The sequence below is a fragment of the Oncorhynchus tshawytscha genome, linkage group LG16 (assembly GCF_018296145.1).
Source record: "Oncorhynchus tshawytscha isolate Ot180627B linkage group LG16, Otsh_v2.0, whole genome shotgun sequence".
Classification (NCBI taxonomy): domain Eukaryota; kingdom Metazoa; phylum Chordata; class Actinopteri; order Salmoniformes; family Salmonidae; genus Oncorhynchus; species Oncorhynchus tshawytscha.
In genome coordinates this window covers 39,970,194-39,985,166 of record NC_056444.1, presented here as the reverse complement: position 1 = coordinate 39,985,166, position 14,973 = coordinate 39,970,194, and the positions used below count along the sequence as shown (strand labels likewise).

At 43.4% G+C, this 14,973-nt stretch overlaps 1 protein-coding gene across 3 annotated transcripts in view; it reads left to right on the top strand.

Annotated features, from left to right (window-relative positions):
* LOC112215648 (plexin domain-containing protein 2) overlaps window positions 1–14,973 on the top strand; it is a 208,812-nt gene that overhangs the window by 72,462 nt on the left and 121,377 nt on the right. For all 3 annotated transcript variants that reach the window (XM_042299153.1, XM_042299154.1, XM_024374850.2), the window contains exons 3-4: window positions 6,655–6,801; window positions 9,032–9,101. In XM_042299153.1, coding sequence (XP_042155087.1) covers window positions 6,655–6,801; window positions 9,032–9,101 — 217 coding nt within the window. The remainder of the gene's footprint in view (window positions 1–6,654; window positions 6,802–9,031; window positions 9,102–14,973) is intronic.

Below are 14,973 nucleotides of genomic sequence, written 5' to 3'. Positions count from 1 at the left end.
TCTCCTCATCTCTGTGTCCTTAAATAAACTCTAGTCGGCATTCCAAATGGCACCCTATTCCCTTTTCAGTGCACTACTTTTGACCGGGTCTCTGGTCAGAAGAAGTGCACTATATAGGGAATAGGGGGTCGTTTGGGCCGCGTCCCTGGCCTAGAAGCTGCTAAACCAGGGGGCTCCAAACCACATGTTTATCTGCAGCACAGAGAAACCCTAAACCTTGGAACACTAGAGCTCTTCAATAACAACACTCTGTATGAGGGTGGGTGTAGGCCGTAGACGTAGAGGCTTCGGCCTACAGTAAGACTTAAAAGGCCGTAGACTTAGAGGCTTCGGCCTACAGTAAGACTTAAAAGGCCGTAGACGTAGAGGCTTCGGCCTACAGTAAGACTTAAAAGGCCGTAGACGTAGAGGCGTCGGCCTACAGTAAGACTTAAAAGGCCGTAGACGTAGAGGCTTCGGCCTACAGTAAGACTTAAAAGGCCGTAGACGTAGAGGCTTCAACCTACAGTAAGACTTAAAAGATTTTGTTGACTCCCGTTTTCTTTCATACCTGGAAGTGTTCAAATCGGCAAGCCCTATCGGTTTTGTTAGTAAGCAGGTGCAGCACACCTCAGCTCCATCCAATGCTCGTCGGATTTTCCCACACACTCCACTAATGCTGCTCCAATGGGGAGAGGATGTGTGATGAATAATGGACCATAGACATTATCAGCCAATGTGAGAGCAGGTGGCACACATGAGTAATGCCTTCCTTTTAAAGTGCAGATGGTTACCAGGGCCCCTGATGTGTGTGCGTGCGTGCGTGCGTGCGTGCGTGCGTGCGTGTGTGCGTGCGTGCGTGCGTGTGTGTGTGCGTGTGCGTGTGTGTGTGCGTGTGATATAAGAGATATAGGGACTCATGCATACTGTAGAGTAGGGAAAGATCTTATGATTTTTCAAATTCCATTCGTTCAAAGACATGAGATGACAGTTGTTTTCCCTGTACTTTTCTTATTCAGTAATGCGACACCAATGGGATATATATGCTTCATTGTGACAAGATATAGACATTAAAACGATTTAATTCAACTTTATTGCCTTGTTCTTTTCCCAATTAAAGCAGAAGGGTTATTCTTTCTCAGAGCTGTAGGGCGATATCAGGGTGCAAATTAGTTCAAATCTGTTCAAAAATACTGTAAAACTCATTATAATCTGACAGTGGGATTTACTTGGACACTTTTTTAAAACAATAATGTGGTTATTTACCTAGAATTTAGTAAATGGAGAAAAAAAAAATTACAAATGTAATCACACTGCCCGATTATAATCAAATCAAGCTTTATTTATACAGCACATTAAGACATGGAATGCAACGGAATGTGCTTCACATGAAAATATATATATATATGAAAATGAAAACTGAAGTATTTACTACACAACAAACAAAAGAGGATAAAAAAACAAAAGAATAACTATAAAAACTGAGAAAAAAAACGAAGGAAAAGCAAAGCTAAAAGGGTGTGTTTTAAGATCTCTTTTAAATATGTCCACAGTTTTGGCCCCCCTCAGGTTCTCTGGCAGGCTATTCCAGGCTGCCCCTCCATGACTTTTGGTCCTAGGCTTTTGAGTAGTTAAAATGCCAGTGCGAGAGGACCTGAGGGACCTACTGGGTACACACAGTGCCTTCGGAAAGTATTCAGACCCCTTGACTTTTTCCACATTTTGTTACGTTACAGCCGTATTGTAAAATGCATTTTTTTTTAAAGTACTCAGCAATCTAAGCACAATACCCTATAATGACAAAGCAAAAACAGGTTTTTAGAAAAGTTTGCAAGTTAAAAACTGAAATACCTTATTTACATAAGCATTTAGGCCCTTTGCTATGAGACTCAATTGAGCTCAGATGCATCCTGTTTCCATTGATCATCCTTGAGATATTTCTACAATTTGATTGGAGTCCACCTGTGGTAAATTCAATTGATTGGACATGATTTGGAAGGCACACACCTGTCTATTGTCATGACTGTTCTGTGAGGATCACAATGGGTCAGATCAGCTTGGCAATGGTTGACAATAACCAGACCTTCTCTCACCCACAGAAGAGGCGAGGAGGGAACTGGACCGGTTTGACAGTTCACACCCTGTTGTAAATTACAGGAGAAAGGGGGGCTCTTTCTCCCCCTCCAGTTAAATCCACCAGAGGAATGTCTGTGTTAACAGGCTTTTCCCGCCGAAACTATAACATTGTCAAAAATGGATACTGGAACAATAATTCTAACATAAGAATATGGGGAATGGTCAGCTTGAGAGGATCTGCAGAGAAGAATGGGAGAAACTCCCCAAATACAGGTGTGCCACGCTTGTAGCGTCATACCCAAGAAAACTCGATTCTGTAATCACTGCCAAAGCTGCTTCAACAAAGTACTGAGTAAAGGGTCTGAATACTTATGTACATTTTTTATTCAAGTTTTTTTATTTTTAATAAATTAGCAAAAATGTCTAAACTGTTTTTGCTTTGCCCATTATGGGGTATTGTGTTGATGAGGGGGAGGGGGGGACAATTGAATACATTTTAAAATAAGGTTGTATCTTAACAAAATGTAGAAAAAGTCAAGGGGTCTGAATACTTTCCGAAGACACTAACTTTCAACTTAAAGCATGTCTGACTTGTATTGGGGTGCACAATCGTGGATTGATTTAAAAACCAATAGAATAATCTTCAAATGTATTCTAAAACAATGGCTTTCTTCGGTAGACAAGACAGGTGAGCATTACAGTCGTCAAGCCTGATTGTAATAAAAAGCATGGATGAGTCTCTGTATCAGCCTCAGAGAGAAACAACCCCACCTTGTCAATGTTCCTCAGGTGGTAAGAAGCTATTTTGTTCACATTCCTAATGTGTGATTCGAAATTGAGTTCAGAATCTAAAATAACACACAGTGTCGAATGCAGCACTTAAATCCAAGAGTACAAGGACAGAGAGCTGGCTCTATGATCATGTATCACTTTAACTAATGCTGTCTCTGCTCTGTGGTGGGCACAAAACCCAGATGTACATTCTTTATTTTTAAATAAAAAAATATATACAGTTGGCACTTTAAAAAATTATTTACCTTCTAAAGAATTTTTTCATGTGTATTTTGCACAGATTTGAACTATCTTGCACCATGAAAACATTGTCCCTGGTCTGAGCTAAGTGATTATACCCACAGGTAAATGTCTGGCTGAGAAATATTTCTCTAACGTCTCAGCTTCTTTTACTTTGCTGAAATGCTTGGAGCAATCCCCCAGCATGGCAATACATATCTTTGTCAGAATCTCTTAGAGATGACAGAGGCATTCTGAAATGTAAAACATTGGTATAAAGAACTTGAGTAAATGCCTCAAACATTAAATTGGAAAGTGAATTAGAGATTGTTTGGTTCACTGAATGCAACTCATACAGCATACTGTATGTGGGTTTATTTGTGTGCCTCATAAATTCTGAATTTATACAACCGCGAAACTGGATTCGATGTCAGTGACACACCGACATTGACTATATATATTTTCTTCATCTTGTTTCTGGGCTGTGATGGACAGAGTAGGGAATGTATTCAGGTTTGACTGGTTGGGTTTCAATCTCTCTTTCCTCTCTCTCTCCCATCATCCATCCATCTTCCAGTCACCTCAACTCAACCAATCCTTCCAACCCACCCACCCTTCCTTCCTCTCCCCTTCTATCTGTCAGGATATATATATTTCTCAGCCTGCGGGCATACACAATATAACAAACAGTACATAGGAATTCTGGTTCAAATTAATGGCTCAAATGCTCCGCCATCTTTCCCATGGCCTTTTGAACCTATTCCCATCCACCCCGTCTATGTACCCCCTCGTGTCTCTGCTCTCTGACCTTGGCATCCAGCGTCCCTCTTTGCCTCCCCCTGACGCCCAGCTGGAGGATGGCAGTCTTCCCAACCCTCTGATCCCTCCACCCTAGGGAAGGGGAGGGGAAACTGGGGCGAGAACAGCCAGCTGGCCCCCTCTTACCTCCAAGGAGTTCCTCCCTCCTTCCATCCTCTCCGCCTCTCCAAAGATGGCCTGAAATAGCCAACACATCTTGTGCTGATTAGTAGGAAACGTAACAAGGCTCTGTTTGTGTCTAGCAGTACTCGTTTTCTTTTGTTTTACAAGCGTCCTTGTTTCCGAACCCCCAAAACAAATCTGCTGCGTAAGCCTGACTGGCTACTACAGGGTGTTTGTTTTCCTAACAAGCTTTGTCTGCACGGGTCGCTCGCAAATGCGATTCAACATCTTTGGTGACGTGTGTTTAAGGTCGACCAATTAATCAAAAGCAATATCCCATCTGTGATGCCTAGCTTGAATTAAGAGGTTTTAATATGTATTAATCCCACTAGGGCTACGTAAAGCCAGAACAGTCTCTCTCTATTCTATTCTACACTCTAGCATTACAGTGTGGGTTGTATTGAGGCCCACACATCTTTCAGATTACTGTTCTCCAAGGAAAATAATATGAAGTGTTTATTTTCAATGAAATAGTTATTTGTGTTGGTTTAGTTCATGTAGTGTTTCTCACAGCTCTTTGATTAGCCCACCTCAGTGAAACACACACACACACACACACACACACACACACACACACACACACACACACACACACACACACACACACACACACACACACACACACACACACACACACACACACACACCACAATGTTTATATTATCAGAGGAAGCACAAAGCTCAGCATGTCCTACTTATCAGTCTGATAGAGGTCAGTTGAAAAACCTCCTCTCTCTCTCTCCAAGCAGCACAATTGGGCAACTTCCAAAGCTGCTGAATATTATCAAAGTTCAAAGTAGAGATTCAGCATATTTTCTAAGATGTTTTCTATGTTTGGCATGATGTCTGCTGACTTGTCATTTGGAGAGACTGGTTACGGTGTCTTTGTAAGCAACATTTCACTTGTCTATAGTCGAAAACATCTTGTTACGTCCCTATTCCACCCTATTCCACCCTTTTGGCACCCTATTCCATTTATATTACACTACTATTGGCCAGGGGATGATAGGCAATATTTTGTATTTGGGGTTTACGAGAGGCCCAGAGAAGATGTCCCATTAAAAAAAATGTTCTACCAGCTGTTACAGGGTCTGTCCCAAATGACACCCTATCCCCTATATGGGCCCTGGTCAAAAGAAGTCCACTATATACAAAATAGCGTGCCATTTGGGACGCAGACAGAGATATGGGTCCAGTGCAGGGCGTTCGGGTTACTCCATACAGGAAACAGTAAAATGAGTCGTGCAGCGTCCACATCGCTCGTAAAAGCTCTCATGAATGTGTCCGTTAAAAAACGTGAACGGGCCTTTTTCACTCCATTAACCTATGGGCCAGGCTTTTAGGAGTGCAGGAAGTCATGCTTTCTGGCTGTCCTAATTTGATTAGCTGCCATTACGACCACTTCTGAGTGAAGAAGCCTACAGAACACAGACACTCACTCACTCACACACTCACACACACACACACACACACACACACACACACACACACACACACACACACACACACACACACACACACACACACACACACACACACACACACACACACACACACACATTCCTCTCTCCAGCCTATACAATATCATTGTTCCAAGGTATCAAGGATACTAATTCAGTTCTACAGTTTTTACTCAATTGCAATCGTAGTCACACATTTAACTATAACCTTTATCATTTCAGACTAGTCTTCCATGTCTTATGCAGATAATATTCAAAAGCCATGCAAGCCTACACAACCTTATTGTTCCATAGACAGTACCTGTCAGCAAAAGTAATGTTAATTGAAAAGCTGAATTCTGGGGCTCCCGAGTGGCGCAGCGGACTCCTTGACCTTCCCCTCTCCCGAATCTGAGTTGCTTCGATGGGACGAGACTGGAACTACCAATTGGGTAGGGAAAGGAGTAAAAAATGAAATAAAGCTGATATCTCCTAATGAGATGTAGGAATAACTTTCTATAAATGAATCCTCTATAATAATACTACTCCATGGTTGTTAGTGATAGTCTATATGAATTTGATATGTACTGCACAATAACAATACATCCAGAGATTGTTGAGTGGATGCCTAAATTCAAATTCAAGTTTGGAAAGAATTTGTCTGGGTTTGGAAATTGCCTCGGACAGAATGTGTGCAGAGGAGAGATTTGATTTAGTCTGTTAGGGTCTGAGCAGCAAAGGAAGAGAGAGAGAGAGAGAGCACGGGATAGAAAAGAGGAGAGAGAGAGAGAGAGAGCACGGGATAGAAAAGAGGAGAGAGAGAGAGATGTCCCTCTCTTGCTACAGCACGTCACGTCATACAGCTGAGTTAATGTACATGGAGGAGCAGAGGCTCTATTTGAATCAGTCACCCTAGGCACAGGGTTACATCCACTCTCATTCACTACTATCCCTCCCTGCCCAACCACGTTTGAGCGCTGTGCCTTTCTTAAATCACACACTACGAGCAACAACTCTCGTCTCTTACGATCTTGCTGTCGACCAAATGGTAAACTTATTGAATGGATGCTTTTCGTATCGGGTTCTAATAGAACTTCTATAGACCGTCTGTAAAGGGATACTCCAAATGAAGTGTAACCAATCAGTGCTTTTGTTTTGTGTCCAACAGGAGGACACAGATCACAACTACTACACATCGAAGACCTACGGCCCCACGGACCCCATGAGCAAAGACTTGTGGGTAAACGTTGACCAGATGGACAAGGATAAGGTGAAGATCCATGGCATCCTGTCCAACACTCACAGGCAAGCTGCGGTAAGACAACCTTCCTCTCAGATTCTGATTAAAAGTGTAGACACCTTGAAGTTGTATGATATCATATAGACTGGCATCAATTGGACATGTTTTGGGGCATTGGTCAGACTCTGCAGGGGGAGATGAACGCCTGCAGCAGTAGGGTGAAATTGCCCCTAGACGCTGATCTTGGGTCAGTTTTGCATTCCCCTACTAATGGTTAAGGTTAGGATTGGGGGGAGATCCTAGATCTCTACCTAGAAAAGCTTCACTCCGGAGCACACTACCTCTGCACGAACAGGTGCACCGTGTGAGGTGCATAATGCTGAGGTCTCCCAGATACTTTGGGCTTTGCATCACTGGTCCTTGTATGGTCAGGAGACAGAGAAAAGGGTGGCAATGACAAGAGGGAGGAGAGTGGATGAAGTCACTTATAAAAGTGTAACCGGGGAAACAATGGAACAGTGGCCCAACCACAACAAATAAAGACACAAAATTGAGTTTCACATTGTGTATTCTCCCCAACCACCTTCAATCACTAGATGATGGATTGAAATATACAAACTGGGGCACAGTTTCCCTTTTATCTGAAGAGGGCAGCTTTTCTTCTTCTTCCACAGTGAAGTGGGATTGGGAAGTTTTCTCAGGTTGTGTCCCAAATGGCATCCTCTTCCCTGCATAGTGCACTACCATTGAACTATTGGCCCTGGTTGAAAGTAGTGCACTACATTGGGAATAGGGTTATTTGGGACATACAGTACGCTCAGACTCTGGCTGTGTCCAGAGAATCAATATGTTGATGCTGGACATAAATGCTCCCCTCTTTCCTCCCATCTGTCATTTGAAAGTGAATGGTCATTGAGGCAGGAGAGGAGAGGATAGGGAGGGAAACAGGCTAAACTGAGCGCTACATCACATCAGGCACGGGCCATTTGGCCTGGGGATATCAGTGCCAGCCAGCCCAGCCGGCGGTACCAAACCCCATTCAGACCAAACAAGGACCTTCAGTGTGCAGGGCACTACTTTTGTCCAGAGCCCATAGGTCAAACGTAGTGCACTATATAGGAAATACGGTGCCATTTGTGAGACACCCACAGAGGACACCATGAGGGGGCTAGGGGTGGCAGAAATATGTCTCAGTATGTGTAGTGTTGATTTCTGGCACTATGTTGTGCCAGTCCCAGCGTGTTGGAATACCCACATAGCATAGTCAGTCAATAGGTTCGTAAAAATAAAAATAAAAAATAAAAACCCACAGAGGTCGAGTTCATCAAAATGAAGCAGAGAAGCTCGGCTGTTGAAAGACTGTGTTTAGTCATAGTAATTGACTGTGGTGGGGCCGCAGCATTACTTCCCCTGGTTGAATCCTGGATCATGCAGCTGCGTTTGCCATGGAGTTATGCTCTCTATTCTCTATCATACCCAAGCATATGCTATAGAAGCAACATGTATACGTCCCAAATGACATCCTATTCCCTACACAGTGCCCTACGTTTGACCCGAGTGGGCCGTGATCAAAAGAAGTGCACTAGGGAATAGGGTGCCATTTGGGACACATACCACGGTAGAGTCCTGTATAGTGACTCAAGTGAGTGTAGTGTCCTGCTGCCTCGAAGCAGTGCTGTAAACATTCACCTTGTCACTGTAATCGATTCAGTTACTCTGTCTAACACAGTAATAGTACCAAACAGTGTGGTAGACTGTAAAATCCAAATAGCATATGAATTCAGAAATCTATAAATGTTATACCTTACTAGGAATATACTGTAGTCAGCTCATTCAGGCTTTTTTTGCTGGTTCTTATCAATACATTTTAGTACTAATCTTGTTTTGAACAGAAAATGTTATTGAAAAATGACTGACAAATACATCTACTTTTATGTTCGAGCTCCTGGCTGAGTCTGCCCTTGGGGGAAAAAAAGGTTTTCCATTGGGGAAACATGTTTCATCAAACTTCAGGAAGGTCTATGAAACTCATAAATGCTTTCTTTTCATAACCACAATGGTGTATTTTATCCTGGGAGTTTTACATTTGATTGAAAACAATTCACAACTTGGCTTGTGGTCAAATTTAAAGTCAACTACCACAAGGACTGAAAAAGGTAGAGCTTGGGAATTGTCTCTCCCGAGTGCCTCTTTGTCTACACCTTCTTTCTCTGACTGAAGTTTAATCCTAGTGAGTCTTTTTCTGTCTTTTCGGAGCTCTCTTTCTGACCTGCGTCATCTGTGTTTGTTTGTTTTTTTCATGCAGAGAGTAAATCTTTCCTTCGATTTTCCCTTCTATGGACATTTCCTGCGTGATCTCACCGTAGCAACTGGTGGTAAGTGAACAACCTCTTCCTGAGCTACAGTGTTGATGTGATTGAGGGAGATGGAATTGATGCGAGCAGAGGGGGAATGGTGTGTGTGTGTGTGTGTGTGTGTGTGTGTGTGTGCTTGGCTTTCATTTTTTTTGCTTAGCATTGGAATTATACATTGCATATTATCATTATTAACCTTTTATTAAGTCATACTGAGACTAATGTCTCTTTTGCAAATGAGCCCCGCACGATACAAAAACAAACATATCAATAGGCAGGTATAGATATATACACACATTAAATACACATTAAGATACAAAACACAGTTAAATTAAAAAATATATAGTATTTGTTATAAAAATACTCAGACAGCTGTCTGAATTGCCCGAGGGACATCTAAGCATCCAATCGAAACGTCTTTTGGACATAATTCTAAAACATAGGGTGCAAGGAAGTTAAAGGTTGATTTACCTCCTAACTCTCTACACACCAATGTAGTCTCCAGAGTTAACCAATCCTGTGAACAGCCGTTCACTTATTGTTCCACGGCTGAGAAGAGTATGTAATGAGTTTAGAGAAATCATTATCTGGTGGACAGTAGCATTTATTCTGGCGAAACTGTAGATAACGGTGTGTTTGAGCGCTTGTGTCTTTGATTTTGTGTTAGCTGTTTGTGTCACTGCTGTTTGTGTTTGTGTGTGTGTCTGAGATGCTGTAAAGGGATGCTGCAAAGGGTCAAACAGGTTATTTTCAAATCAGATCAAATGTAATTTTTCACATGTGCTGAATACAACACCTTACAGTGAAATGCTTACTTACAAGCCCTTAACAAACAATGCAGTTTTAAGAAAAATACAAAAAAATAAGGAATAAATAAAAGTAACAAATAATTAAAAAGCATCAGTAAAATAACAATAGCGAGGCAATATACAAGAGGCACCGGTACAGAGTCAATGTGCGGGGCACTGGTTAGTCGAGGTAATTGAGGAGATTATGTACATGTAGGGTAGAGTTATTAAAGTGACTATGCATAGATAATAACAGAGAGTAGCAGCAGCGTAAAAGGGGGGGGCAATGCATATAGTCTGGGTAGTTATTTGATTAGATGACCTAGACGTGGCGCTCCGGTACCGCTTGCTGTGCGGCAGCAGAGAATTTTAGGGCCTTCCTCTGACACCGCCTGGTATAGAGGTCCTGGATGGCAGGAAGCTTGGCCTCAGTGATGTACTGGGCCGGACGCACTACCCTCTGTAGTGCCTTGCGGTCGGGGGCCAATCAGTTGCAACACCAGGCAGTGATGCAACCCGTCAGGATGCTCTCGATGGTGCAGCTGTAGAACCTTTTGAGGATCTGAGGACCCATGCCAAATATTTTCAGTCTCCTGAGGGGGAAAAGGTTTTGTCGTGCCCACTTCACGACTGTCTTGATGTGCTTGCACCATGTTAGTTTGTTGTTGATGTGTAGGCCAAGGAACTTGAAGCTCTCAACCTGCACCACTACAGCTCCGTCGATGAGAATGGGGGTGTGCTCGGTCCTCTGATTCCTGTAGTCCACAATCTCCTTGGTCTTGATCACGTTGAGGGAGAGGTTGTTGTCCTTGCACCACACAGTCAGGTCTCTGACTTCCTCCCTATAGGCTGTCTCATCGTTGTTGGTGATCAGGCCTACCACTCTTGTGTTGTCAGCAAACTTGATGATGGTGTTGGAGTCGTGCCTGGCCATGCAGTTATGAGTGAACAGGGAGTACAGGAGGAGACCGAACACGCACCCCTGAGGGGCCCCTGTGTTGAGAATCAGCATAGCGGATGTGTTGTTACCTACCCTTAACTAGGCGGGCAGTCTGTCAGGAAGTCCAGGATCCAGTTGCAGAGGGAGGTGTTTTGTCCCAGGGTCCTTAGTTTAGTGATGAGCTTTGAGGTCGTTGTGTTGTTGAACGCTGAGCTGTAGTCAATGAATAGAATTCTCACATAGGAGTTCCTTTTGTCCAGGTGGTAAAGGGCAATCTGGAGTGCAATAGGGATTGCATCATCTGTGGATCTGTTGGGGAGGTATGCAATTTGGGGTGGATCTAGGGTTTCTGGGATAATGGTGTTGATGTGAGCCATGACCAGCCGTTCAAGCACTTCATGGATACAGATGTGAGTGCTATGGGTTGGTAGTCATTTAGGCATGTTACCTTAGTGTTTTTGGGCACAGGGACTATGGTGGTCTACTTGAAACATGTTGGTATTACAGAGTCCGACAAGGAGAGATTGAAAATGTCTGTGAAGACACTTGCCGAGCGCATGCTCGGAGTACACGTTCTGGTGACCTTGTGATTGTTGACCTGTTTAAAGGCTTTACTCACATCGGCTGCGGAGAGCGTGATCACACAGTCATCTGGAACAGCTGATGCTCTCATGCATGTTTCAGTGTTACTTGCCTCGAAGCAAGCATAGAAGTCATTTAGCTTGTCTGGTTGGCTGGTGTCACTGGGCAGCTCTCGGCTGTGCTTCCCTTTGTAGTCTGTAATAGTTTGCAAGCCCTGCCATATCCAACGAGTGCCCGAGCCGGTTTTGCACGATTTCATCTTAGTCCTGTATTGACGCTATACCTGTTTGATGGTTTGTCGGAGGGCATAGCGGGATTTCTTATAAGCTTCCGGGTTAGAGTCCCGCTCCTTGAAAGCGCCGCCTCTGGATGAGCGTTTTCCTGTTTGCTTATGGCCTTATACAGCTCATTGAGAGCGGTCTTAGTGTCGGCATCGGTTTATGATGGTAAATAGACAGCTACGAAGAATATTGATGAAAACTCTCTAGGTAGATAGTGTGGTCTACAGCTTATCATGAAATACTCTACCTCAGGCGAGCAAAACCTCGAGACTTCCTTAGATATCGTGCACCAGGTGTTGTTTACAAATATACATAGAATTTCACCCCTTTATTACCAGAGGCTGCTATTCTATCCTGCCAGTACAGTGTATAACCCGTCAGCTGTATGTTGTTCATGTCGTCGTTCAGCCATGACTCGGTGAAACATAAGATATTACAGTCTTTAATGTCCCGTTGGTAAAATATACATCCTGTTAGTTTGTCCATTTTATTATCCTGTGTTTGTACGTTGGCCAATATTACCGATGGCACAGGCAGATTAGCAACTCGTCGCCTGATCCTCACAAGGCACCCCGATCTCCTTTTGCAAAACCTTAGTCTCTTCCTACTGCTAATGATGGAGATGAGGGCCTGTTCGGGTGTCTGGAGTAAATCCCTCTAGTCTGACTCATTGAAGAAAAATGATTTCTCCAATTCAAGGTGTGTAATCACTGTTCTGATGTCCAGAAGCTCTTTTAGATCATAGGAGTTGGTAGCAGCGACATTATGTACAAAATAAGTTACAAATAAATAAAATAAAATACCACAGTTGGTTAAGAGCCCATAAAACGGCAGCCATCCCCTCCGGCGCCATGTTTATCTTGCCTCCTCAGTCTGTAGACTGGGAAGTTACTGCCAGCCCAGCCAAACGAGCTGAGGGAGGATTGAAAACCCTCGTCTGACACAGACCGCAGTACAAAACCACCAACAGCCCTCAGCACAAGTCCTCCAGGCAGTTGGTACACAACCACCTACAACACTCAGCATCAAGGGCCAGCCTGCTAGACTTGGGGGCACCACCACTCCCAGTCCCCAACACTCAGCAATACCAACCAGTCCTGGGATGCATCCCAAATGGCACCATATTCCCTACATAGTGCACTACTTTTGACCAGGGCCCACAGGGGCGCGTTGCAGGGAAAAACCAGACCAGGGTTTGGACTTGGAAAATGACCTACACTGCCAAGTGCTGTAATAATAACCTATTGATATACGTACGTGTGTATTAGGAGTGATATGACAGTATGAACAAGTGTGTGTGCAAGCATGTGTGCAACAGACCAGAGCGAGTCAGACACGTTAGAAAAGAGGCGAGTGTGTTAGTAAATGTTCCAACAGCACTAGGGAGGAGGGAGGATGAGGAGTATTTTCCACTGAGAATGAGGGTGAAACCACAACGTCTGCAGTGGCAATTATCACATCAGAGAGTCATGAGTAAACCATACCCAACTATTCCAACAACGTCTGCTCACATTAGACTGTTACAATACTGGTAGAAATATAAATCAGCATCATCATCATTATGATTATTATCATCATCATCATCATCATCATCATCATCATCATCATCATCATCATCATCATCATCCGAATATATCATTTTCTTGATTTATTATTGACCTTTATAGGACAAATTACTATTATTGGGCAAAGTGAATGTTCCTCCCTAGCTACAGTATATCCCACTACCTCAGAGCTAGCTTGTAAAGCATGGAACAGCCAGATCAGTGTTGTGGTGATGAGAGATGAATAGGGGTGCATCCCAAATGGAACCTTATTCCCTATGTGGTGCACAACTTTTGGGACTATAAAGGGGAAAGGGTGCCATATGGGACACATACAGTATAGAGGCTGTTAGCAGCTAGCAGCTAGCCCAGAGGAGATAAAGAGTCCTTCAGACAGAGACAGTGTGATGGAGGAGAGGAGGAACGGCAGGTCCCAGAACTCTGCCTCTGTAAATCCGAGCTCAAACCCATCCGTTTCAGCGTCTACCCCTCCCTTCATTCCCCTCTCCATCCACTACTGCTCCACCTCCCAGCCTATCAATCCATTTAGCTAGCCTTTTCCCCTCCTGGGCCTGCCCTTCTCCAACTGTACACTTCTCTCCATTGTAATCGTGTTATCTTCGTGTGAGTGTTGACCTTTCCATCAGTGTGGCATGGTGTAGGTCTATGAGAGGAGACATACAGTTGAAGTCGGACGTTTACATATACTTAGGTTGGAGTCATTAAAACTCGTTTTTCAACCACTCCACAAATTTCTTGTAAACAAACTATAGTTTTGGCAAGTCTACTTTGTACATGACACAAGTCATTTTTCAGACAGCTTATTTCACTTATAATTCACTGTATCACAATTTGTTTACAACGTTTACATACATTAAGTTGACTGTGCCTTTTAACAGCTTGGAGAATTCCAGAAAATTATGTCATGGCTTTAGAAGCTTCTGATAGGCTAATTGTCATCAATTGAGTCAGTTGGATGTGTACCTGTGGATGTATTTCAAGGCCTACCTTCAAACTCAGTGCCTCTTTACTTGACATCATGGGAAAATCAAAAGAAATCAGCCAAGAACTCAGAAGAAAATTGTAGACCTCCACAAGTCTGGTTCATCCTTGGGAGCAATTTCCAAACGCTTGAAGGTACCACGTTTATCTGTACAAACAATAGTACGCAAGTATAAACACCATGGCACCACGCAGCCGTCATACCGCTCAGGAAGGAGACACATTCTGTCTCCTTGTAGTTTGTCCATGCTCCTAGTGGCCGGAGACTTTAATGCAGGGAAACTTAAATCCGTTTTACTTTATTTCTACCATCATGTTAAATGTGCAACCAGAGGGGAAAGAAGACTACCTTTACTCCACACACGCGTACAAAGCTCTTCCTCACGCTCCATTTGGCAAATCTGACCATAATTCTATCCTCCTGATTCCTGCATACAAGATCGAATTAAAACAGGAAGTACCAGTGACTCGATCAATAAAAAAGTGGTCAGATGAAGCAGATGCTAAACTACAGGACTGTTTTGCTAGCACAGACTGGAATACATTCCGGGATTCTTCCGTTGGCATTAAGGAGTACACCACATCAGTCACTGCATTCATCAATAAGTGTATCGAGGACGTCGTCCCCACAGTGACCATACGTACATACCCCAACCAGAAGCCATGGATTACAGACAACATCCGCACTGAGCTAAAGGGTAGAGCTGCCACTTTCAAGGAGCGGGACTCTTACCCAAAAGTTTATAAGAAATCCCG